We start from the raw sequence: 26981 nt of genomic DNA on the forward strand, positions 1-26981 counted from the left end.
GCTGAGTTCTAGCTCTCCTTCTGCCATTAACCAGCCCTGGGCACAATGAGAGTTCCCTCATCTGTAAACCAAAAAAGTAATCCCTCTCTGCTTACCTTGAAGATTATTATGACGGTCAAATAAAATAATCTGTATGAAAGTGCTTGGCAAATACAGAAGAGGGGGAGGGAGAAACAAAGCTTTTTTAAAATTTTTATTTTATTTTATTTTTTGCTGCATTAGGTCTTCATTGCTGCGCACAGGCTTTCTCTAGTTGCAGCGAGCGGGGCCTGCTCTTGGTTGTGGTGCGCAGGCTTCTCATTGTGGTGGCTTCTCTTGTCGTGGAACACAGGCTTCAGTAGTTGTGGCTGGTGGGCTCTAAAGCACAGGCTCAGTAGTTGTGGTTCACGGGCTCTAGAGTGCAGGCTCAGTAGTTGTGGTTCACGGGCTCTAGAGCACAGGCTCAGTAGTTGTGGTTCATGGGCTCTAGAGCAGAGGCTCAGTAGTTGTGGCGCACAGGCTTAGCTGCTCTGCAGCATGTGGGATCTTCCCGGACCAGGGCTCGAACCTGTGTCCCCGGCATTGGCAGGCGGATTCTTAACCACTGTGCCATGAGGGAAGTCCCTCTCTTCTTAACAAGAAAATCTTTTTTTTCTTCAGTTTCTTTACAATTTTCACTTATAAGAAGCACAAGTTGGAAAGTATTACATAGGCTTTATAAAAAATAAATCAACATAACTTACAATACAGCGTGTATAGGTAACTCCTCTTCTTCCTGCTTATTCACTGCCAGGAATTTGCTTCCTTTTTCAATTCCCAAGTGAGTTTTATCATTTAAAAGTAATGCATGAGGACTTCTCTGGTGGTGCAGTTGTTAAGCATCTGCCTGCCAATGCAGGGGACACGGGTTCGAGCCCTGGTCCGGGAAGATCCCACATGCTGCGGAGCAACTAAGCCCGCGAGCCACACTACTGAGCCTGTGCACCGCAACTACTGAAACCCGTGCATCTAGAGCCCGTGCTCTGCAACGAGAAGCCACCACACCACAAAGAAGAGCAGCCCCCACCCACCGCAACTAGAGAAAGCCCACACCCAGCAAATGAAGACCCAATGCAGCCAAAAACCAAATAATAAAAGTAATCATGCAGAAGTAGGAAATCTTTTTATTTTCCCCATCAAAAGTCACAACTGTACCAGTCAGTAGTTAAGGACTGCAATTCAAAACAAGATACCATTTCTCACCCATCAGATCAGCATAACCCAACCAGTTCTGTAACACCCGCCGACATCTACGGTGTAGGGAAATGGGTTCTCCCATATACCGTCAGAGGAAACATAAAGCACTATAACTTTTAAGAAACAGACATGGCAGAACCTGTTACATTTTGAACACCCATACCTTTTGTCCCAATAAACCCACTTAGGGGAATCTGTCCTATGGAGGTAGAAGCCACATTCTTCATGGATATTTACCACATCATTGTTTGTAATGGCAAAAAACTAAACCACCCAATATTCATCAAATGGGGAGTGACTGGAAAAGTGACTGCCTATTTCTATTGTGAAATAAATGCAGCTACTGAAGAGAATTTTGTTAAATCTATTTTTGTTGGAGGAATGCCCAAATTTAAATGAAAAACACTAGAGTAATATGTAAAATTCTTTTTTTCACAAAATAGGAAAATACATATTCATGTAACTACACTTGTAAATATTTGTACAAGCACAGATAAATGTGGGGAGGTTAACACAGGTTCCATCAGGAGAATGACACTGGAGGGAAGGGCCGGGGAGAGGGTATTAACTTTGGGTCATACCTCAGTGTAGACTGATTTGTTATAATGAGTGTGTATCATGTGGATAATTTGTTTTAAATCCAATAGAAGATGAGTCATTTCCCCATAGGGTGGGAGAACCAGGGAAGGAGAGCTAATAAGGCAGCAAAGACCCACAAAAGTAAAGACCACTTCAGTGAAGACTATCAGAAGCACTGAAAGGGTTCCTCTCTTTCAAAATTAAGAATGGGAAGCAGAAACTAAAACCAAGAAATGCCAAAACCAAACATCTTTTTCCAGGGGGAAAAGAGCCATGGAAGAGAAAGATATGACAGGAAAAGTCAAGGAAGGAAGATGAAAGAGGGGGAAAGAAACAAGAATAAGCAGCTTGCAGATGCATGGGGCAAAAGTCTACAGAGAGGCCCTGAGGAGGAAGTTTAAACATGACAAATGGGTTTGCGGTGACACACAGGAGGGGGGAAAGATGAAAGAGAACTGAAAGGTAAGTGATTCCTCCTCCGAAGTTGGACAGTCCAAGCAATCAACCCTTCTCTCCTCACTCGTAAGGGAGGAGAACCCTAACTTTTAAAAAATCTAGAAACTGGGAAGGTCTGAGTATGTCTCCCCTTCTATTGACTTACATCTCCATCTTGTGGCCTGTTCAACACATAGCTATGTATGTGTGTGCATACATACATACACACACGTACGGATGGATACGTATGCGTCTCAGTGTATATATGCATGTATACTTATACATAAGTATACATGGCTATATACGTATACATACACATACATATGTAATATACACACTAAGCATATATATAATGTAAGTATGTTATATATTGTAAGTATACATGTATATGTAAGTATACTTATAAGTATATATACATATGTATTACATAAGTGTGTATACATGTGTATTTACGAATTTTGAAATTCAAGTAGAACATATAGACAAAGAAACCAAAGCATAGAGCTCAAAGAATTCACAAAGTGAACACCCACAGTTAATCACTACCCAGGATAAGAAACGGAGCATAAGCAGAACCCCAGGACCTCCCATGCCCCTTTCTGGTCACTACTTCCCCCAAAGGGAACCACTTTCATTTGATAACACCATATACAAGGTCTGCCTTTATAGGAATGGAATCTATATAGTACGCAAGCTTCTGCCTGGCTTATTTCACCCAGTGTTGTGTTTGTACACACTTCTGCCTGGCTTATTTCACTCAGTGTTGTGTTTGTGAGATGCATCCAGTGTGTGGTATGTGGCTGTAGATCGTTTCCTCTCATTAGGATCACTGTATAAAATACGCCATCATGTTTTTATCCACTAGTGTTGGTGTTCAGTGGCTGTTTCCAGGTGGGACTATTTAGAAGGATGCTATAAACATGTACATGTTCTTAGTACAGTTCAGTTTTCAGAGAGTTTAGTACAGTTCAGTTTTCAGAGAGAGTTTTCCAGAGTGGTTGTAAAATGATGGTCCCTCCAGCAGGACATGAGAACTCCAGTGGCTCCACATCTTAGTAACTCCTGAAACGTCTGTAATTTTAATTTTAGCCAATCTGGAAGGCGTAATGGTATGACAGTATGGTTTTAGTTTGCAATTTCCTGATGACTGGAGAGGCTGAACACCTTTTCATGTGTTCAGCCACTGGACATCCTCTTTTGTCAAGTACAAAGTCAAGCTGTCTGCCTATTTTTTCCCTAAAGAGTTTTCTTTTTCTTGATTTATGGGGGCTCTTTATATATTCCAGATATGACTTATGTGTCAGATATATTCACTGCAAATCTAGATTCCCATTCTATGGCTTGGCTTTCACTCTCTCTGTGGTATCTTTTGATACACAGAATTTCTTATTTTAATGAAATCCAACTTACCATGCGTTTCCTTCACATTCAGTCTTTGTGTTCTGTTTAAGAAACCTTTGCCTATTCCCAAGGTCATAAAGATATCTTCCTATGTTTTCTTAAAGTTTTATTTTACCTTTCACATTTAGGTCTACAATCGTTCTGGAATTGATTTTCATGGAGGGTTGACTGTAGAGGCTAAGATTTGTTTTTTTTTCCATGTGGACATTCAGCTGACCTAACACTATTTATTGAAAAGATCTTTTCTCCACTGCACTGCAGTGTCACCTGTCATAAATCAAGTGACAACATGTGTATGGAGGGCTGTTTCTGGACTATTTTGATCCACTGGTTTATTGGCCTGTCCTTGAGCCAATACCACACTGCAGCTTTACGGTTAAGTCTTGATAAACGATCACGTGAGTGTTCAAAACTTTTGTTCTTCAAAATTGCCTTGGCTCTTCAAAATTACCATATACACCTTAGAATCAGCTTAAGGGACAAACAAAAAACAAAACCGGCTGGGGAATCTAAACGGGTTTGCTCTGAGTCTACAGATCAATTTTAAGAGAACTAACATCTTTCCAGTACTGACTCTTCCTAATCTGTGAACATGCTTATCCCTCTATTAGGTTTTCCTTCCTTTCTCTAAATGCTTTATAGTTTTTAGTATAGAGGTTTCATACTTCTTTTATTTGACTTATTCCTACATATCTCCTGTTTTTAAAATACTATTATAAATAGCATCTTTTAAGTTTGTTTTAATTTGGTATGTCTTTGTTGTCCAGCTTTCAAGACCTTCCCAGGAGAGGAACTACCAGGTTGCTGCTGCGAGCTCATGGACAGACTATGCTTTATCACATCCACACAGTGACAACTGGCCACCTTCACTGACTTGAGCAACAATGTGGGATTGCAACAACTGATATTGACCTAGGTCTCAACGTTTCTGGGTTCACTCCCTTGATCAGTCATCCAAATGGATAATCCTTCTTTACCATTAGTATCTATTTGGAAGTCAGGCTGCTAACAGAGCTTCCTTTCCTAGCCCACGGAGAAAAAAAAATCTGGGCTAAATGACCTTCAAGTGATAATCAGTCTCGTTAGTACACATAACTGAAACACTTCAAAAGAGCTACTCTGTCACGTTTGAGACAATTTCAAGATATTTAAGAGTACTATTTAAACATTCTACTTCATAAGCCCTGAGATATACTGCTAGACAAAAAAGATAACGCACAGTAAAGAGGACATTTTACACTGTAATTCCCATTAAAAACTGAAAGGGTGAGAGAAGTGATTGGAGATGTATGTGTATCCTTATACATGTGTATTACCTTTCTAGAAGGATACACAAAACTGTTAGAAGTTGCTGCCTCCAGGGAGGAAAAGGGAACATGCATGCCAGAAGTGGGAGGGCACTCCAGTTTTCATCGATAACCTTTTTGTACAGTTGGGTGTTTACAATGTGATAAACATCTTTAAAAGTAAATTTATGTTTTAAATTTTTTCAAAAGTATTCTATTCATTCCCATTAACCACTGGAATATCCCAAAGCATCAACATTTTGGCCTGACACTATCAACCAAACTGCCTCTTCCAGAAAAGAAGTCAAAAGAAATACTTGGTCATATGACATATCCACTTTTTCTCCCCAAGAATACATAGTCACTGTACACTTTGCATGCCTAGTATCAGACCAGTAGTTAATACAGAAAAAAAAAAAGTGCTAAGGCAACATATATTGCAGATTTTTCAGGTCGGTCCATGTTTCAAACATTCCTTCTTGTCCCTAAGTATCAGTCCCTGCATCAAATTAACCTATTTAACCGATGTTTCTCCAGAACATGGAGACAAAGTCAGAAGCTATTACCTCCCAAATGGAATTAAACAATAATTAACATAAAATGCACAAGATCATCTGTCTACAGAAGAAGCCAGTTCTATGAAACTGTATAAATGTGTTGCTACTGAAACTGGGTTCTACCTCGAAAGCACTTCCCCTAAACCTCTTCAGGAATACAGGTAAGAGTAAATAGCCCAGCTTCTTTAAACAGTGAACTAGAGATATAAGGCAATTATCCAAGTTCCCCTTGAACCTAAATAAAATAACCCAGAAGGCCAGTGAGCTACCACTTCTCTGGGATTTCAAGAACTTACTGAGGTCACAGTAGTGAGGAACCTGGAGTCTCTGGTGTCAGAAGAAATTTCCAGATGAAGAGAGTCACTGTTGCTAAGGGAACACGGAGGAAGGGTGGTACACCAGTCCTACCAACATCTCTATGTCCTTTCTCCCTTGTTATCAGAATTCAATTTTGTTCAAGGCTCCACTGCTCAGGGAACATAAGCCTGTCCTCAGTTTCAGTTCAGGGATGTATCTATCCTGAATAAACCAAGCCAATCATGGCAACTCCATTCCACCATGGCTCTTGGTATAACACAGCATGTGATACAATCCTAGCCTATTTGTTTTGAGTCAAAGTCTACTGTGAAGCTTCCAGGAGGTGCTTTTTTTTCCCCTTAGAAAAATAACTGGAAAATACAAGAGAATCAACAGAAAAACTACTGAAAACAATCAGAATTAGACTGTTTACATATAATAGCATCCAGAGATCCAGTTTTCATATAAACATCAAAAAGCATGACAAAATGAAAAACTGAATTTAAAACTACCACCAAAACTATAAAATATCTCAAAATAAATTAAACCAGAAATGTGCATTTGAAAACATTCTGAAAGGCCTGAAAGATGGCTTGAACAAACAGAAAAAAAAACCCATATTCTTGGGTAGGAAAATTCAACATTATAAAGGATTAAGATTTCATGTAACCCCAATTTTTAAAAAACCAAGTTATTTCTCTTTTTTGGAATTAGATTAGCTGATTTTGAGGGGTTTTTTTTTTTTTTTTTTTTTGCGGTACGCAGGCCTCTCACTGTTGTGGCCTCTCCCATTTTGGAGCACAGGCTCCGGACGCGCAGGCTCAGCGGCCACGGCTCATGGGCCCAGCCGCTCCACGGCATGTGGGATCTTCCCGGACCGAGGCACGAACCCGCGTCCCCTGCATCGGCAGGCGGACTCTCAATCACTGCACCACCAGGGAAGTCCGAGTTGTTTTTTTTTTTTTTAATGAAAATTGTTTAAAAAAAGTAGTACAATGACAGAAGCCTAGCCCTATCATGTACTAAAACTTATAATAAAGCCACAAAATTAATGGTATTAGCACAGAGATCAATGAAATGCCTTACAAAGTCCAGAAATAGATCCAAACATATATGGGAATGTATTATACGATAAATCTCATCTCAGAATTTGTGAAAAGATGGATGACTCAGTAAAAAAAAATGTAGTCAGTCACAAAAATAGTCAAATAGGAAAAAAGTGCGATTCATACTCTTCAAATTCCAGATGGGTCAAATATTTAACAGAGTAAACAAATTTAACAAAAATTTAACATCAGAACTATCTTCATATACTAGATTGAAATAGGATACAAAATTTAGTAACACTCTTTGGAGAAGACTGTATGGAAATAGGCACTCACATAAGTTGCTAGCACAAGGCTAAATTGGTTCTATGAAAATTATAAATGCATATATCCTTTGGCCCAGCCATCCTTCTTCTAAGAACTTATCTAGAGCTAGACCTAGACCTTCACACATATGAAATCCCTTACGTATAAGGTTACTCACCACTATATTTTTGTAGTAGAAAAAAACTATGTAATATATATATACAAATGTAATAGAGTGGAAACAATACACATATCAATAGGAGACTAGTTAAATTACAGTAGTGCATACAATGAAATATAAGGCTATAAAAAAAACTAATGACAGAGGATTCAATTACAACATCAACCCTCATATTTCAAAAAAAAAAACCAAAACTAATGACAAAACCTCATGTGCTGGTTTGGGAAGATCTCCAGGATATTTAGATGACAAAAGAATGCTGTAGAATAATTTGTGTAGTATGCTACCGTTTGTGTAAAAGGTGGAGGGAAATAAGAAAATATTCCTATTTGCTGGCATATATTCAAGAGAACCTTGGAAATATATACCAAAAATTATTAACACTGGTATTTGTTGAGGAGGGGGCACACAGGAGGGAGGCTTTTCACTGAACACTCTTAAGTGCTTTCAAAATGTTTCAGCCACAGGCTTCCCTGGTAGTGCAGTGGTTGAGAATCTGCCTGCTAATGCAGGGGACACAGGTTCGAGCCCCGGTCTGGGAAGTTCCCACATGCCGCGGAGCAACTAGGCCCATGAGCTACAACTACTGAGCCTGTGCGTCTGGAGCCTGTGCTCCGCAACAAGAGAAGCCATGACAGTGAGAGGCCCGCGCACCGCGATGAGGAATGGCCCCGGCTTGCCACAACTAGAGAAAGCCCTCACACAGAAATGAAGACCCAATACAGCAAAAATAAATAAATTAATAAACTTCTGCCCCCAACATCTCCCCCCCCAAAAAAAAGCAGAAAATTTCGAAAAAAAAAGTCTCAGCCACGTGAATACATTACCTATGCAAGACATACCCTCCATCGTCTCCTACTGAGGTTTGGAGTGTGGCTGGGAACTTTCTACAGGTATTCTCGACCAAGAGGAGTCGGTCTGAAGACGAAGGCAAAACAAAGACATGGCGAGAACCTGGATCGTCACCGACTGTAGAATTAAACACCCCTCTCAATTCTCTAACTTGGAATTTATTATACGGAGGTATTTTTCCTTATGTAAGTGGTTTTGCATAGGGTTATCTGTTCCCTGCAGCTGAGGGCATCGTGACTGTAATACTAATGCGTGAGCTAAACCAGGCACCCCCTTGGTGAGGGTAAGAACAATAAACACCGTCTTTTCCAGACTTTTTTTTTTTTTTTTTAGTGCTTTCCTTGGTCCTTCTCCTCCTCTGACTGCTGCAGACACAACCTCCCTTTCTAGTCTGCACAGTATATACCCATTTGCACCGAATTTCTGTCTTGTGTTTATGTTTCCCCTGCCTGACTGAACTCTTTCAGAATGAGCATTATAAAAGGTGAACAAACCCCACCAGGGTCGCCTCTCAGCCCACCTCATGTGCCTCTATTAACTTCTGATTCTAATCTCCGCTAATTAAGAAAGTAGGCAGTCTATGTACCAAAGTTACTTATCTTTCCATCAAACCACCCCCAAATAATCAGTGATGCAGACAAAAAGCGACGGGTTGCCCCAAGTACCATTTCATGCTCCTCTTTGTAAGCGTAGTCAAAGACTACATTTCCCAGCCTCCCCCGCAGGCAGGCTGGAGCCACGTGATTGGTTACAGCCAACGGGCTGCTACATATGCAACTTCCAGGCGACGGCATATGAGGGGGTGAGACCTCCATACCCCTCTCTCTTCTCCTCTCACAGTGAGCATGGAGGTCTCGTGTCAAAGACAGCACAGCCACATGGTGGGAAACCCTGAATCCCCCTTTGAAGGGAGCTGTCCCAGAGAACCACCAGACTTTATGAGGCAGGCAAAAAATGCTTTCATCTGGTATTCCCCTGAGGGTCCCAGGTTTGTTTACAGAGCCCAGCCTATCACATCCCGACTCAGTCTACCTTTCAATCAACAGAAATGTGCTGAGCGCCTGCTATATACCAAACTGCCACTAGGTATTTATAAAAGATACTGGAAAAACAAAAGATTTTCATTCAGTGAGCAAACAGTTATTAACCACTGTGTTAGGTTTTGGTTCCCGTCCTCAAGGTATTTAAAATTTAGATGGAAAAACAAAATATACGCTTGCAAAAAAAAAAAAAGTATTAAAACCACATGGCTTCCCTAGCTAAATCAGCTCCCACTAATATTCCCTCAAAGCACAATATATTTTTCTGCTGAACTGATTTTACTTATTTGTATGAATCTTTAATTCATGTCTTTCTTGTTGAACTGTAAAGAGCTCAAATGCAAAAACTAGATTTGTTTTGTTTTGTTTAGGGTTTTTTGCCACCACTAATAACAGGCACTAAAAAGAAAAGCTTCCATTTACCACATTTTTTATTCCTTAACTAGTTTTCATTAAATTATCAGAAAAATTTAATATTCTTGACTGCACTTAATACCACCTTAGTTCAATTATCCTTGGGGTCACTGAAAGAGAGAGAGAAGCACATCTTTACTGATTTCAGCATATCCTTTACATGCCACATGACCCAGAAAGTTAGTGTATTTCTGGGGCATAAATAAAAAGGATAAATTATTATGGCTTATCCGTTGCCTCACAGCTAATGATGCAGGGGTATATTCCTCAGAGATTTCCTACTTCTGGAAGAGTCGGTTCGTCATGTGTTCATAACTTCAAGCAACAAAGTATAAACGAATAATTTTTTAGGAAATCTCAGTACTATCAGATGGAAATCATCCTTATAAATCAAGTTTTAAATTGAAATAAAACATTCAAGGATCTAAAATGGTAGAGGGGCAATACTTTTAATGGAATATTCAATGTAATGCCTCCCTTGGCTGCCAATACAGTGAAATGAAATATAAATTAGAATTATACATATATATATATTTTAGCAGCTCCAAGGAAAAGTAAATATCTGAAATTAAATGTAAAGCTCACTCTAAAAAAATGTGAACATTTCATTATCTTCTATTCTTTTGAAGTTAGCAGTTGGTCTGCTTGTTAATAGAGCATTCCTGACACATTACCATCTCAACCTCTAAATAACTTCCGATTTCCTATAATCCTCAATATACTTGGTGGTGTGAAGATTAAAGCTCACCCAATTAGCCACCCACTACAGCCGAGTTAATCACATAATCTCTGAGATGGTCACAGAGCACTGAAGTATGCAATGATTTTTTCTCTCTTTACAAAGATTTAACTAATTGTGAGAATTGGCAATGCTCTCAAATATAAAGGGCAGCAGTGTTTTCAATCAGAAGCTGTGTCACTGCTTTATAAATTAGGGCTTATCTTCTTTCAAGAGACATTGTTACAGAGACTTCTTTAACACATTTCCAAATGCCCTCAATTAGTCAACCATTGCTTACTGAGACCAAGTCTCACATCAAGGTTTACTGCTTTAGAATAAGGATCAGTAATCCGTAAGGTAAAACTCAGGTTCCGTCACATGACAGCTACGCATTCAATTATGGGATTTCTACACTCGTGCCTGTTTAAAGGAAATGCTAATCCAAACTGAAGTTTGACAATACTCTCCTCTCCTTAACAAGTCCACATATGACGAGGAAGAGGAAAGAGGAGGAAAGTTTTGGGGGGCAGGGGGTGGCAGAAGGACTCCCGAGAATGAGGGATGGGGAAGAGAGAGAAAGCAAAGACTTGGGGTGAGAAGAGGAGGAGGACACAGAGGAAACCAGAGAAGAGGGAAGAGCTCAGGAGGACAAAGAGGGTCGACAGTTTTCAGGGAGTCCTGGTTGGGTCAACTGATCTTGCGTTGTTACCGCCACTTATTATGGGGCTTCGAACTACCGATTAGCAGATCACCCCCAGTTCTCCAACAGCATGTGTGGTGATGGTCTAGCATGAATGACAAGATGTGCCAGAGAGAGCAGGTCTGTAACATTTTCAAGTTCTGATAAGGCTTCCTGACCAATGTGTTTCTGTAGCTTGTGACCTAAAAGCAAGACATGAGCCACCCCCCATCCCCTGCCTCCTCCAGTGACAAAGCAACCCACAATGATATCAAGAATGACAGAAGCCATCAAAAATATTGGAGGAATCCAGAGATTAGGGAAGCAAACAAAAACGATGGAGGAGACCAGAACTAGGAATCTGCAGGACTGAAGAAATCTTTGCGAGTCACTGGAGACCATAAGAGCAACCGACAGGCAGGGGAGGGAATGAGGTTTCTCCAGGGACAGAGCTGTAAGGTCCCCGACAAGGTCTCAGAAATGACCGGGCAGCCTGACAGTCAGGAGGTGGGAGGGCAAGGTCGAACTAGGAACCCAAATCCAATTCATGTCTACAACTGAATTCAGATCCTCAGAAGGCTAGGTCCAAGCAAGAGTTATTTGGGTATGGGAGGTTGGGGAAGGAAGGAGAGGCCTCAAAGGTGGGGATTCGGGGTTTAAAAAAAAAAAAGGCAAAAATAACACTCTGACATGGGCAGGTGGGTGAAATCAAAGACTGGAAACTCTGACCTCAAATCTAAGACAGTCTACTTCTAGCAATTTCCTCGACTTTAACCTGTGTTCGTGCACACACTCATCCATACACGTACTGCCTGCCTCTATCAACTCTGCACTGCTGCTATCCTCCCTGATGAGCTGGCGTTGGGCAGTGCTATCTGGGTGTTCATTTCACAGCCCTTGAGTACATTTCCCAGGGCTTCCTCTACATAAGAATTTGAGAATGGTTTTGACTTGTATGCATTTCCTTACTGATTAGATTCTCCTAGAATGTGTGTAGGACTTACACTTTTTTGGACAGTTATGGGCTGAACTGTGTCCATCCCTCCCAACACCCCCACCCCCAGGCAAAACTCATCCGTTGAAGTCTTAACCCCCAGTAATCCAGAATGGAACAATATTTGGAGATAAGTTCTTTAAATAGGCAGCTAAAGTGAGGTCACGAGGGTGGGCCCTAATGCAGTAAGAAAAGGAAATTTGGACACGGACACACAGCAGACACACACGCGGGTATGACCGAGAAGACAGAGGGGAAAACGGCCATCTACAAGCCAAGGAGAGAGGCCTGGAACAGATCCTGCTATCATGGCCCTCAGAAGGAACCAACTCTGAAGGTGACACCTTAACCTTGGACTTCCAGCCACCAGAACTGTAAGAAAATACATTTCTGTTGTTTGAGCCACCCGGTCTGTGGTACTTCATTACAGTAGCCCTAGCAGACTAATACAGACAGGTATACAGACATGGGTCCAGCGGGTCTAAAGCAATCCTAGCCCAACTAGGATTCACCAATAATTCACCCTCCAGGCCACCTACCATTCTCTTTCCTCTTTCTACCTCAGTGACTTACAGACTTTCTTTACAGTGAGCAATATCTAATTGCCACACTGGTTTCTCATTCTTGGGCACATTCCATGGTGCCTGGAATGGACCATCACGGTCTGTTCTATCCACTTTACCTCATCAAGACAATCCTCAGAAGTCATGTCTCCTCTACAGGGCTCACACACTTTTAAACTCTTCTGGAAGCTTACTTTGAATTACTCTAGATTTCTGTGTCTGAATAAAACATATGGTTCCCTCAAAGTTTCATCTTGAGAGCGTGGAAACCAGCCTGGCCGGTTACCTTCCTTATGTCAAACCCTGAGGAATTAGTTACCCCTGCTTCAGTTTCCCCTCAGGCTGGTCTTTCTGTCCCTGGCCAGCCCAACCATTCACCAATAAGCAACACCTGCAGGCCTACCAGGTGGATCAGCTTTAAATTAAACAGGAGGAGCAGGGGGCGTCCTGGTGATAGGACTTCAGAGGCCTTGGTGGGCCTCCATCCAAAACACATCTGCTACTGACCTGCTAAATTCCCTAAAATCTTCCTGCTGCTTCATTTACTTTGGGCTCAAGGAGGCTTCAGCTAAAATACGTCCAGGAAGGTAAGTCACTGCCAGCATGGATTCCACTGCTAGAATGGATGTGCGACTGTTTACCGTCAAGACCACAGCCAGCAAGCCGGCCACTGAGGAAAGGGACACAGAAGGAGCCGTGGGAGGTGAGAATGGGAGGGAGGAGAACAGGTGCGGAACATGAAACGGGACTGGTCAGGGAGGCCAGGTCCCCCTCAAGCACTCAGGGCTGGGACAGGAGGGACACGGGGTCTCCGTGAAACAGAGGAAGCGACAGGAGCTTGCTCCCCGCCAGAGTAACATTGTGTAGTTAGTTGTAAAGGCTTTAGAGTTCACAAAGCCCTTCACATTCCAATCACCTCACCTGGTCCAAACAATGAAAAAGAGGCAGAACACACACACCCTCATTTTCAAGTCAATGATTCTGAAGCCCAGATGACTGACTAGGAAGCAACAGAGCCGAATCCTTCTAATTCCTGGTCCAGCTCTTCTTATGGTGCAACGGTTAAGAGTTCCCAGCTGAAGACACACAGATCTAGAGGAAATCCAAACTCTGAGACTGATGAGTCTTAGAATCATGTGCAAGTTACCTGACCCCCTCCAAGCCTCAGCTTCTCTCCTGTGAAGTGGGATGTTATAAAAATCTGAGCGCAGGCACATACAGCTTAGCATAATGCCCGGCACACAGAAAACACGCAGATGGAAGCCATTAGCGCTCATCTCTCGGACCTCGTGAGAGGAAAGCAGTGGTTCTCACCCTGCCACCCACCCCCGAGGAGCTCCCCGCCGTGTTACTGCTACCCAGGCCGCCCGCCAGACTACTCGTTCAGACTCTGCAAGTATATGGTCTAGACGCTTGTATTTTTCTTTCTTTTTTTTTTTTAAGACTCGTGGGTGATTCTGATGCTGAGTGCCACAATTAAGAACAAGCGATATACAGCAATATTTCAAGCTGGAAGGGGCATTCAAAACACCTGAGGATCCTGTTCAAATGCAGATTCGATTCAGTAGGGCAGGGGCGGGGTCTGAGACTACATTTCTAAACACAAACCCAGGTGATGCTGAACCTGAACAGGTCCTGCTTTAAATAGCAAACAGATTATCACAGGAGAGAAGAGGGGTGACCAAAAAGAGATGGGGGTGACAAACAATAGGAGTAACTTTGACATACTGAGATCTAGAGAAGTCATTCTGGCTTATACACGAGTGAACTTGAATTTTACGCTACCTAAAACAGCCTGTTTGTGGCCTATCAAACATACATTGTACACCTGTTTTAATTACTAAAGAAAAGGGCACACTGACCAGAAGTAAAGACCGTCCATGTTAAAAATAAAGATTAAAGGCCCCTCTTTCTGGGACGCCAACGTTAATGCTCCTTTGATAAGATTCCCTTCCCAGGTGCCAAGTCCATCCTGCCGTACGTATACATCCTGGTCTGTTTTTTTGAAACCTTGAAGAAATGTATCCCTGACTCGTTTAATGTACTTTGTTCTAACAAGATATAAAACTGTGCTAAAAACCCTGCTTCTCTGGAGCTATTTCTCAGAGTGATCTGGGAAGCCGGCTTCCAGGCTAGTCCTCAGTTTGGCTCCAATAAGACTCTTCTTACTATTATTTTTCGTCGACCCAAGTGAGGGGGGACCAAAAATCAACCACACCCCCCAGGAAGACCTAAGGCCCAGACTCGGCAGCGACCACTGCGCAGGCCGCACCTCGCCCGCTGGTAACTCGCTCCTCTTCCTCTGCAGCCATAGTCGGACAAACTCGATAGGGCTGAGATTGAGAAATTCGGTAAGTCGAAATTAAAGAAAACAGAAACGAAAGAGAAAAATCCACTGCCTTCAAAAGAAACGACTGAACAGGAGAAGCAAGCAGGTGAGCCCTAAGGGGGCGGCGCTGCCAATATACACTGTACATTCCACAAGCACTACCTTCTTATTTTACTTCTTTTAGCTGTTTAACTTTGTAAGATGCAAAGAGGCTGGATCAAGTTTAAATGACTGTACTGCCCCTTTTCACATCAAAGGATGGAAAACTACTGACAACGAAGGCCGCGCCCGCCTCTCCCATCCACCTGTCTGGCTGGCAGGAAAGGAAAAGAACTTGCATGTTGGTGAAGGAGGAGGCTGGGATGACAGTGAAATCTAGAATAAAGAGTAAGCTGGTCCAAGGTGTCCTGTGGGCTGTAAAATGCAGTTTAATTAGAGTGCCATTTTTTGTTGTTGTTCAAATGATTTTAATTATTAGAATGCACAATTTTTTTTAATATGCAAGTTTTAAAACCTGGGGGAAAAAAGACCTAAGGCCCAAGTGGGCCCCTCAATATCATTAAATGACAATGAAGAGAAACAGAGCCTGACACACAGGAGGCTCTCCCCCAACAGTCACCATCACTTAGTCGTCAGAACGGCCACCTCCACGACAGAGGAGAATGTCCGGGTCTTCTCCTCCTCCAACCATCACCTCTACTTGGCCCCTCCTCCCCTACGAAATTTGCTTCTCCCGCCCCACGATACCTTTACTACATTTCTGGACTTCAATGGTTAGACCCGCCCTGACAGAGGGTACTCTCTCCTCACCTTGGATCCCCTTGCTCACCGGTTCTTTTGCACCAGCCCTGAATCACCACCTTCACCCTCCCACTTCACTCCTGCATCCGCCCGAGCAGTGTCTGGCACAACAATAAATCAGCCAGCTCACCGGAGTCTTCCGCGTCCGCTTACAAACCCTGCCCAGGACACAGCCCCTCCTTCCCTAACTCCTGGCTTTTATTTCTCCAAACGAACAGCTCCAAGGTTTCATCTAGCTTCCCGAATTTCAGCGTTTCTTTCTACAAACCTTAGATTCCACGCTCCCGACAGGCAGCCGCTGCATCCTCTTCGGTTTGCCCTTGGGCAGTGGTTTTTCAAGCCTGGCTGCAGATCAGAATCACCTGGGGCCCCTCTATGACCACGCCCTCCACGCCCCTGGATTTAATTGTCTGAGGCTGAGCCTCGTTAAAAAACAAAAACACCACCCTTACCCTCATCTCATCTGTGATGGTTCCCACAATGACCTTAAGAGAGTTCTAGAAGCCGGGGGGAGGCCAGTTCTAAAGATGTCACAATTTATACTTCATTAACTTCAGCTGGGTAGGCCGGACCGCTTCTCTGGGTTCTTCCAGCAGAGCCGGGTACAGAGCAGCTGACAACTCTGTAGAGTGTGAATTACTCTCCAGCAAAGAACAGAGAGAAGAATCCAATGGCCCCACGCCTCTAATTCTATGAGCCATGGACTACAACCTTTAGGACACATTTTTATAACAAGTCAGTTTAAAAAATCATTTTCAGGGACTTCCCTGGCGGCCCAGTGGTTAGGACTTCACCTTCCAAAGCAGGAGGAGCCAGTTCGTTCGATCCCTAGTCAGGGAGCTAAGATCCCACATGTCCCGTGGCCAAAAAACCAAAACATAAAACAGAAGCAAAATTGTAACAAATTCAATAAATACTTTAAAAATGGTCCACATCAAAAAAATCTTTAAAAAATCATTTTCCAACACAGATAAGAACATGACTTCCAGAGTTTAAAAGGCAGCTAACATAGCAGAAAACTCAACCTCAAGAATGAAAAGACATTTTCTGACTTTGTATTATACCTAAATAGCCTTCCTCCAAGATGGGATTCAGCTGAACATATCTGGTTTACTAAATCTAGAAATTTAATGAAAACTACATTGCATAGAAAATGACAGTCAAACACTATAAATGAACAGACTATATTTTACTAGTTAAAGAAATTTTTAAAAAAGAAAGAAATTAAGCCATTCAGGACATAGCTGTAATCTCTGCAAATAAATTTCACCCACCACACAAACCCTGTAAAGGAAAACATCGTACCTGATGAGATCTGGTTCTGCACCCTCGTTCTTAAAGGATGTCAGAAGTAGTCTCTCTCGAGTTACAAGATCATCCAAAAGGTTTTGTCTTCGGTCTCCTTCGAGCTGCGTTCTGCAGGCATCTTGTTAAGGTCCAAGAGCAGGTGAATTACCTCATTTGACCTATTACGTTATTAAGTGAGCTCTCCGAGTCAGAAAGGACTGTTACAGACTCTGATCAATCCTACCCAGAAGAGGCCTGAACCGACCTTCTCCTCCTGCTCTAACCTCAGACTTCACTGATACTTCCAGTAAAGGACCTAGACAGAACCATCGCAGAGGGACTTACAAACACTGACACATCCGCCACATGAGATCCTTCACTGAGAAATACAGTTGGTCAACACGATTTTCCTCCCAGCGGCCACCCCTGAAACGTCCTTCCTCTCAACAGGGCAATGTGACTCAGGAAGGCATCAGGCTTTGAGTTTTAGGTCACAGTGGTCAAGGGTTTTTCCTAGACACTAATACCCTAAGATACTCTGCTAAAAAAGGAAAAAGGGAAAGACAAGTTTTCTATGTTGCCCCCTTTCTTCCATGTTAATGAACACCTATTAACACACGTGGAATATATTTTGTAAAGGGCTACTTTATGCAACAGATTTGCTCTAAAAAGCTGTTACCATCGGCTCATTAAATACATTGCATGAGCTTTAATTCTCAACAAAGTTACAAAGAAATAATCATATTTTAATGTGTTAATCTACTAAGCATGCTCGACTAGGAGTCCAAAGGCCGGCTAGTCCTATTTTGATCATTACCTATGATCCTGAACCAATTACTTCACCTTTTTGTATTTGTTCCTTTATATGGCACCCAGATAATCTCTCACACCTCTTCCGGCACAATCCATGGCCACAGTTTTCCTGGTTCCAGTATAAGTGAGACTACTACTTTGGATTTCTGGATTTATTGATACTTGTCCTTTCAAGAGGGGATATTAAACCCTGCATTTAGGCCCCAGAAGTTTGAGAACTTGGCAGAATCAAATAAGTTTCCCTGGGTGGGAAAACCACGGCCCAGTGAATCTACTTTTGTTGATAATTTTGAATAGAAAAAGCTAGCCAGCTAGCAAACAAAGCAAATAAACCCATCAAAAATGTTCCCCAGTAACAGATATTAGTTAGAAAAATCATAAATCCCCCCAAACCAACATAACTAAGGAGTGTTAGTGACTTTGAATACTTAAAAAATAATAATGGATACATTCTCTCAACATTCCAGAATGCCACACTTTCCTGAGAAAAATGACTACCATCGCTTTTCCGCTTCCTGCTTGACTAAAGTCATTAAGAACCCATCTTGGAAACCATGAAGTAGCAACTGTAACTAAGAAACAGTGAGCTTAAGTCCTTCCTCTGTACTAATAAAAGGGCCAAATATTAGCCTTCTGATCAATGCAACGCCAAGAATAAATATCAATGTGTTTCAAATCAGTGGCAAATTGTCAATAAAGCAGAAGCCTCTTCTATCTAAAAAAACGCTCCTGGGGGTGGGGAGAGACAGAACCTATGTCATGAATTATACAGGACAAAACTGAATTTTAATCATGGAACACTATTAACTATATCACAATGCTGATTAGCCTTGTCTTCTGTTCTACGCTCAACCTACTCTGGCAATCTGTGGTTTTGTTGGGATTTTAGTTATCCAACCATCCAAGCGAGCATAAGCTGAACGATAATCCAATATTACAATTAAGCACAGATCTGACTGGCTCAGGGGTTTAAACATAAAAAGTAAAATTACATATCATTAGAAGATGACTTTGGAGAACTTTCTAATACTCTTAGAGTAAGAAAGATCTTTCTAGTCAAGAATGAAAACCCAGAGGCCATGAAGGAAACACTAAATCTGGCTCTATAAAAATTTTAAATATCTGCAAAGTAAAATTACAAGTGACAAATTAATAGTGGCAAATTTTAAAACAGCAAAGGATATAACAGGGCATAGAAAAAAGAAACAACAATAATGCTAATCAAATGAAAAAAAATGCAGTTTCACATTAGTAAAAGAAATGCAAATTGAACCATGCTATCACTTTCACCCATCAGGTAAGAAACTATGACAGGGCGGTTCTGGAAAGGGGCAAGGAACCAAGCACTCTCAGACATCCTTGGTGGGAATGGAAATGGGTTCAACCAATTGCCACTCTCCCTTTTATATACATAACAAAATTTAAAAGGCACATTCTTTCAACAGGAATTTCTCCTACAGATATATTCACATGTCTATACAAAGATGTAGGAACAAAGATGTTCACTGCAGCATTGTTTATAATAGCCAAATATTGGAAACATTCTAAGGTCCGTCAACAAGGAACTAGAACACCTCTACAATGGTATGTTTTGCAGCCCCCCAAAAAAGAGAGAGAAGAGGAAAGCTCTTTATGTATTGATGATAATGATAATTAACATTTCTGAGCACTTACTAAGTGCTACATAAGTTATTTGGTATGGAATAATCTCCAAAATAGTGTTAAACAAAAACAAAAAGCAGCAAAGAGCTAAACAGTGAATAGTATGCTCTCACTGCATACATTAAAAAAAAATCAGAGAAACATATATGTTTGTATATACACTTAAAATTTATGGAAGGATACACAAAAGAGTTGCCTCTAAGGAACAGGAACTGGGGATTCAGGGTGTAAGGGAGACTTACTTCCCATCCAATATTGTTATGGACTGTTTGACTCTATCAAATGCTAATTAACAAAAAATTTCAGAACCAAACGTATAATATGATCCCTCTGTAGTCAAAAGCATTTTATATTTACATGTGTATATATTTGTTCATGCCTAGAAAAGTCTGTGATGGCAGGTACCAACCACTAACACATTAACTATGAAAGAATGAGCTGGAATAGGATGGGGATGGGGAAGAGAGAGAAGAGTCATTGGTTAAAAATAAGAACTATAGGGCTTCCCTGGTGGCGCAGTGGTTGAGAGTCCACCTGCCGATGCAGGGGACACGGGTTCATGCCCCGGTCTGGGAAGATCCCACATGCCGCGGAGCGGCTAGGCCCGTGAGCTATGGCCGCTGAGCCTGCGCGTCCGGAGCCTGTGCTCTGCAACGGAGAGGCCACAACAGTGAGAGGCCCGCGTATCGCAAAAAAAAAAAAAAGAAAAAATAAGAACTATACAAGTAGAAAGTACTTTTTAAATAAAAACAATAAAGGCAAGTTTTAAATTTAGCAGATATTAGATATAAACTAGTTGAGAATAAATTAACAAAGAACATCAATTTTAGGAGCAATAAAACTTGGTGATTATGTTTTGAAGATTAGTAAGTGAAGAACAGAATCACAGACAGCTGATGCTAGGAGAGGCATATCCGAGTCTCTTGTTCTTCTGACCAGGAAACCAGGGCCCTGTGCAGCTGGTAATGACAATAGTGGGCTAGAGCCCAGCTCTTTCCAGTCTAAGTCAGGGCTTTCCTACCACCTCGTGTGGGGCTTGACCACCAAACGTTCCAGAGGCTCCTCCACCCTGAGGCCCCCAGTACTGCTCACTTAACTTTGCCACTTCTTAGCATCCTGTTAATAACAATACTGGTAATATTAGTTCAGAATATTCCCAGAGACTCCCTGTAAATCTGGGACAACTGGAAAACTGTCCAGTTAGGAACACTCACTCTACCTCTTTGTTCTGTTTTTATTTTAACCTATTAAGAGAACAGAGCATAAGGAGATGGGGGGGAGGGTAGGGGAGGTTGAAGAGAGTAGACAGATGCACAGCCCTTCTGCATAGCACGCTTACTATACAGAAGCTGTTGTTAACGAGAGGTCAAAGAATCGTCTAGGCAGTGGTGACACTGCATGGATGTGGTCTCATGGTAGTTGGGGGAGGCGAGGACAGGGTAAGGAAGGACAAGCAGAACACAGGGCACACAGTTAGTGGCCAGAGCTGGGACCTCCTCTTCCACCAACGGGGTGAGTAACCAAGGAAGAAGGTCAGAGAACAGACAAATAAGGAAACAGAAGAGCTAGCCACCATAGTACTTTTTCATCGGCTAGGCTGATGTTACATGTAATTATAACCAGTTCATGGCAATGCAACGCTGCAAATGAAACTGGGTCCTGATTTCGTATCACCAATACCCATGACCAACATGCCTCAGCCCAGCTTCTCTGCTATAACCTGGGAAGCACTTCCAACCTACAATGGAGTGGGCTGAAGATGGTGCTGGATCCAGGGGACGTCCCACCCCCACTCTAGCTCCTGGAGTTTCTCCTTATTTGGTAGAAGGCTTAAGAATTTAGGCAAGTCTTACGTGCAGATTAATTGCTCTGGAGAAGCATAATTACTTCCCACTGCCGCAAGAAGGACTGCACAGAGACAGTGTAAGGTCCCAGAGGCCAGAAAAATGTTCTGACTCACATAGTACTTCATTCCTTTCATTTTACTATTTTTTTTTTAAGTTAACAAACTCTGCTGAATATCTATTATATACTTGGCCAGGTCCTTATCTTCCTCAAAGCACTGATCATATTTTGCAAGTAGTATCGTAATACTATCACTACCTGTGTGCTTTGATATACCCTTCTTTCTTGATTATAAACTCCATAAAAGGACTACGTGTAAATTCCCCAAGATGGCTGTAATTTTAACAATGATAAAATAGTAAGTAGCAGCTAATCCTCGAGGAGGGCTTACTTTATGTGAAACACCTTCTATGCATATAATTTAATCCTCCCAACAATCCCATAAGCTGGGTGTACTTTGATTATCCCTATTTCACAAATGAGAAAACAGGCACAAAGAAGTAACTTGCCCACAAAGGGTTAATAACTATCTTTTATTTAACACCCACAATTATGGGGGTGGCTTGTCCTGTGAGATGCTTTAAATATATTTTCTTCAACTTTCACAACAACCTGCAAAACAAGTATGATTATTCCTACTCTACAGATTAATGAAACTAAGGTCAAGAAAGGCTACATTGCTCTCTGGCCTTGGGGAAGTGATGGAGCTGGTCTTCCACCTCAGTTCCGTCTGGCTCCAAAGCCAGTGTTGTTCCCAGTATTCCAACGGTGCCCAGACTTTTGGATTTCATGGAGCAGAATTATTTCCAAACAAACTGTGGGGATGGTGATGGGGGGATTTATATAGACCAATTATACATTTTGCCATCTATGGACATTCCAAAACCCGCAACAGACAAAAGTCTCATCTACTTTTACTATCATGGTGAAAAAGCAAGCAGATGTTAATACCCCAAACTAGGGAGAACCATGTAAACAGACTATAAATCAGAAAATTTCTACTGAAATAAGAATTATCTTGTCCTTATTTTTCTTACAGTAGCAGACACCAGTGAAAACTTTCATGGCCAGGTGCAGTGTTTTAGAACCACTTCACCTCCACTGGAGCCCCGAGGGGCTTTCCCTAAAATCTATCCAGTGAGCCTCTCCACACCTCCATGTATCCAGGTTTATTACACGGTGATTGGGGCATCTATCCTGCCATCTACCTATCTGTCTACGCATCTTTTTTTCCCCAAAAAATACAAAGTGGAGCAGAGTTATTTATGGATTTAAAAAAATTATTTCTAGGGAATTTCCTGGTGGTCCAGTGGTTAGGACTCGGTGCTTTCACTGCTGGGGGCCTGGGTTCAATCCCTGGTCAGGAAACTAAGATGCCACAAGATGTATGGCATGACCAAAAAATAATAATTATTACTATTTCTGCCGGACTTCTCCCAAGAGACCAAAATACCTTTTGATACTGAACCCCTCTGTAAAGTGATTTTTAAAAATTCTTCTAAAAGTACCAGAAGTGCTGCCTTTGAAAACCCCAACAAAAAGACAAGCTTCATTTAAAGCTAATTCTAAGAATAATTTTAGTATTCCCTGAAATTTCCTATGCGCCCTCCTGTAAACACACCTTTTCTCAGCTGGTGAGGCCATTATAATCCCTATCTCCAAGAAGCACTGTGAACAGAAGTTAATGTTTTTCAGCAATTTTCAACTCTCTGGCTGAAGGACTTTCAATTATGAATTGCAAGTTAATCAATTTGAAAGCACGCCACTTTCATTTTAATTTCACATTTATTCTTGCTAGAGAAAAATACTTCTTCAGGAAAGAGCAGTAACATCTTAGGCCTAACCTCCCAGAATTTAACTGTTTGGAAGGCATTTTCATAGGACTTATCTTTCCAGCAACTCCTAGTGTTCTCTGGAAAACTTCACGAATGCAGAAAGGCATAAATTTATTAAGTAAGGTACCATAAACTCAACTACCCAACACAGTAAGGAAATGCGGTTTTCAAATATTCACGTTAAAAAAGTCACCCAACATTAATTATGCCTCAAGAAAAAGGATTAAAAAGTCACTCTCCTGGCGATTTATGGACACAAATTTTTCTAAGAATTACAACATCATAAAGTATACCTAATAAACCACAGTGAAGACTGTTTAATCTTTCTGATGATTAAGAAGGGTCTTGAGGATTTGCATTATAAACAAGATTTGTCTTGGCATTACAGCAACATGCCAAGCAATAGGGAACTCTAGTTGAAGACAGGCCACGTGACAGTGGACTGTATTCTATCACTAAAGTAGAATTCCGCTTTTAAACAAGTGGCTTTGGGTTCAGACAGCCCTGCATTGGAATCCTAGCTTTCCATTTCGTAGCAGTGGGGTCTGGGCAAGTTACTTAAGCTCTTAAATATTCTTCTCCTCGGTGTGAAAGAATTCCTCTGCTGGAATGCTGTCCTTTCTTTCCAACTTCATCAGTGACTTGAGGTACAAGTTTACCTTGGCCTCAATACCTATTTTGTAAAGAAGGGAATGAACCACCCAAACAACTTCATAATATGAGGTTATTAGGCCTGACAAGTTGGTATCTGATACATCTTAAATCTGGAATGACAGCTGCCACAGAATTATCTTATACGTTTGGGAAGAGGAAGGTCAGGGAAAGGGAAGATGTGAGGAAGAAGAGGGGAAGTAAATAGAGGCCTTTGTAACGTGAAAGCTGCCTCCTTTCCATTCTATCTAAGAAATGGTCTCCCTGAAAATACAGAGGTTTATGAGCGCCCCCATGGGGTGGATTATCTGAATTCCATTCCTAGTTTTGGCTGCAGTTCCAGTAGAAATAGACCCAATTATTTGAAAAAAATAATTAGATTTTAAAGAAAGCTGTTATATTCCAGACGAGTTTTTGATTTCTCCTGGGAAATTCTAAATTATTCACATGATGGTCCTTAAATATTTTCATAAATATTTCATATTTTCAGAGTATTTAATAACTCTGGCGTTTTCAAATGCCTGGTGTTTCATTCAGCAAATTCTGAGATCACCACAAAACCAGAGTCTATGAGATTTCAAAATATGGTCAGACTGCAAGCATTTAGAAGAACAAAGTCAATTATTACTGTAGCGTGCTTGGTGCACCCCATAATTAATAACTAGCAGAAATTATTAATAGAAAAAAGTAAAAGTTATTAATTTATATCTTCTTGCCCTATAGGTTTAGCACATAAATATTATAAGATGCATAATAATCAGTTACCTGTTAGCAAATAAAGTTATTAATATTACACTGGGAAACAATATTTAACTACGTTTCTAATACATGCGATTTAGGTAATATTAAAATGAGTTTGCACACCTTGATCCCATGTGCAGAATTCCAAGTACTTAGTACTGAAAGTGGAGAACACAGCTCTGCCAACTTGAGGTCTATATATTAAGACTTGTGCATTTTGATAAAATAAAAACTCCTTATATAATAGACTGTGCAGTAACAAATGATGCCAGATGGAGGGTAAAGTTACAAACTAAACATATCAGAATATTCCAACTGTGTTAAAAATAAGGGCCCAATTGTTTACTGAAATTAAACTTATATTTAAAACCTTAGTGTTTTAATAAGTGCACACTGGAAATCATGCAACTATCTAAACCAGCCTCCCTGGTGACATACAGTGGTGATACTTGGAGAAAAACATTTTTTAAAACAACTTCTATTGTTTTATCTAAAAAACTATATTCCTACATTTTCCCATGTTTAAAATTGGGCAATAACAACCATTTCCCGAGATACCAAAGTTTGGTACAAACTAAAGACAATAGAAAGGAATGGTAAGAGAGGACCAGCTTGAGGTCAGTTTTAAACTCGGATTTAAAGGATTAGTTTATGTAACAGGTCAAGTGTATTTTCCTAAATGGATCAGATTATGAATTTCTAAAAAAAAAAAGAAAGAAAGAAAGAAAAAATATTCTGGGGAGTTCCCTGGCGGTCCAATGGTTAGGACTCCGCACTTTCACTGCCAGGGCCCAGGTCGGATCCCTGGTTAGGGAACTAAGATCCCACAAGCCACTGCATGGCGTGGCCAAAAAAAAAAGAAAGAAATATTTTAATTCTTGGCATTGTTGGTGGGAGGCTGAGGTGATGACATAACTTGCTTCAGAAAAGTGTCTCCCACCCCCCAAAACTCCCAAAACAGGGGTACTGTCTGGACCTCTAGAACATTAAGGCAAAGAAGTCACATCTCAATAATCTACATAATTGGGGGGGAAAATGCATCTTTTCTACTGGTACTGGCTTCTCAGAAAAGAAAATGAATCGTTCAAAACTCCGGGAACTACAGAAGCAGAATCACAACTCAAGGGTGTCATGGAAGTTCTCCTGCTGGACCACCTTCAAGGTAGTCTAGACAGGTAGCAACATGGGGCTCGGTGTAAATACAGCACTGACAGAAAGCATGAGCTTCCTGCACTATTAAGGTTACACCCAACTAAGTTAATTCCTGTCGCGTGTCTTGCTTCGCCAGCATATTCACTGTAAAACATGTAACAGACGCTTAAAATAGAAATTGAGATTATAGGCAATATTTTGGAAACCAGGTCTTCCTCAAGCTGTGGAAAAATCTGGGTGGCCCAGATTCCTTCCTTTCTTAAAATAAGACTGCTTGCTTGTCCTCCCACTCTAGCAAGAGGTGGAAATGTTTACATGGATACATTTGATGTGTTGACACAGCTCTTAGCAATAAGTCCTTCAAAAGGGCGATCTTTTCCTTCAGTTTCTGCAACAAAGCTCTGATTGTCACCGTAAGCTGAAAAGAAAAGAACACAGCCTGAGTATGCTAGTCCAAAGGTGTGAGGTCTCCTAAAAATATTATGTACACGTTGCTTTACAAACTATGATTCAATCAAGGAAGGGCTGTAACGACAACCTCAGGGTTGTGCGGAATCTTAACAGTCACCTGGGCCAGCCACCCACCTAATGCTCATACCCAGCCCTATGACCTGACCAGCTGGTAAGCCGGTCCATACCTGAACCCTGACATTGACTGGAAACTGTCACTTTGCTCTCACAATCAGCTGAATTCTGTCCTTTGAGCATCTACCCTCGGATCCTATTTGTCTACCTTGGAGCCACGCAGGAAATTGCATGTCCCCAGTCTTTGTTCACCAGAAAAAGCCCCACAGTTCCCTCAACCATGCTGCAAAGAACAAGACGTCAAGTCCCACTGCCATCCCGGCCAGTCCTCCCTAAACACACTGGTATACTTACAACCCATTAAAAGTTTTAGAGCAGGGTGTCCTTTTTATACAAGAGGAATGTTGACCACATAGGACTCTTTTTCCAGGAGGTGTGAATTTTCTCCAGTTTACAAACCCAGAGTAAAGTTTTGTTTGTGACTCTAAGTGCTGCCTTAAAGGATGGTGGAGAGGTGGGGAGGAAGCCTCTTAGGAATTAAAAACTATGAAAAATAGAATCGCCCATGTAAAGTAAACATAGTCAACCACGGATATAATTGGAGATATGTTTAAAAAGGCACTCTCACAAGTTTGCTACCTTGTTAAAAGAAGCAATTATACAACTGCAGTGGAAGCAGGGGCTCTCTCCTTAGATTAGCAGGGTCACAAAAGGAAAATACAGCGCAACAGCAGAGGCTGGCCAAGGGCTACACACGTCAAGCAACCCTCAAAG

The 26981-nt window shown here is 41.4% G+C and overlaps 1 protein-coding gene across 3 annotated transcripts in view; it reads right to left on the reverse strand.

Moving 5' to 3' along the window:
- Positions 1–26981, reverse strand: part of STX8 (syntaxin 8) — a 250742-nt gene that overhangs the window by 211799 nt on the left and 11962 nt on the right. The window contains exons 3-4 of one of the 3 annotated variants that reach the window (XM_081219278.1): positions 26006–26100; positions 17002–17112 (exon numbers count right to left, since the gene is read on the reverse strand). The exons of the other annotated variants lie outside the window; for them this stretch is intronic. Of the exons in view, the coding sequence (XP_081075404.1) occupies positions 17002–17112; positions 26006–26100 (206 nt within the window). The remainder of the gene's footprint in view (positions 1–17001; positions 17113–26005; positions 26101–26981) is intronic. 3 annotated transcript variants of the gene reach the window in all.

Source organism: Mesoplodon bidens (assembly GCF_964165515.1).
Source record: "Mesoplodon bidens genome assembly, chromosome: 19".
Lineage (NCBI taxonomy): Eukaryota > Metazoa > Chordata > Mammalia > Artiodactyla > Ziphiidae > Mesoplodon > Mesoplodon bidens.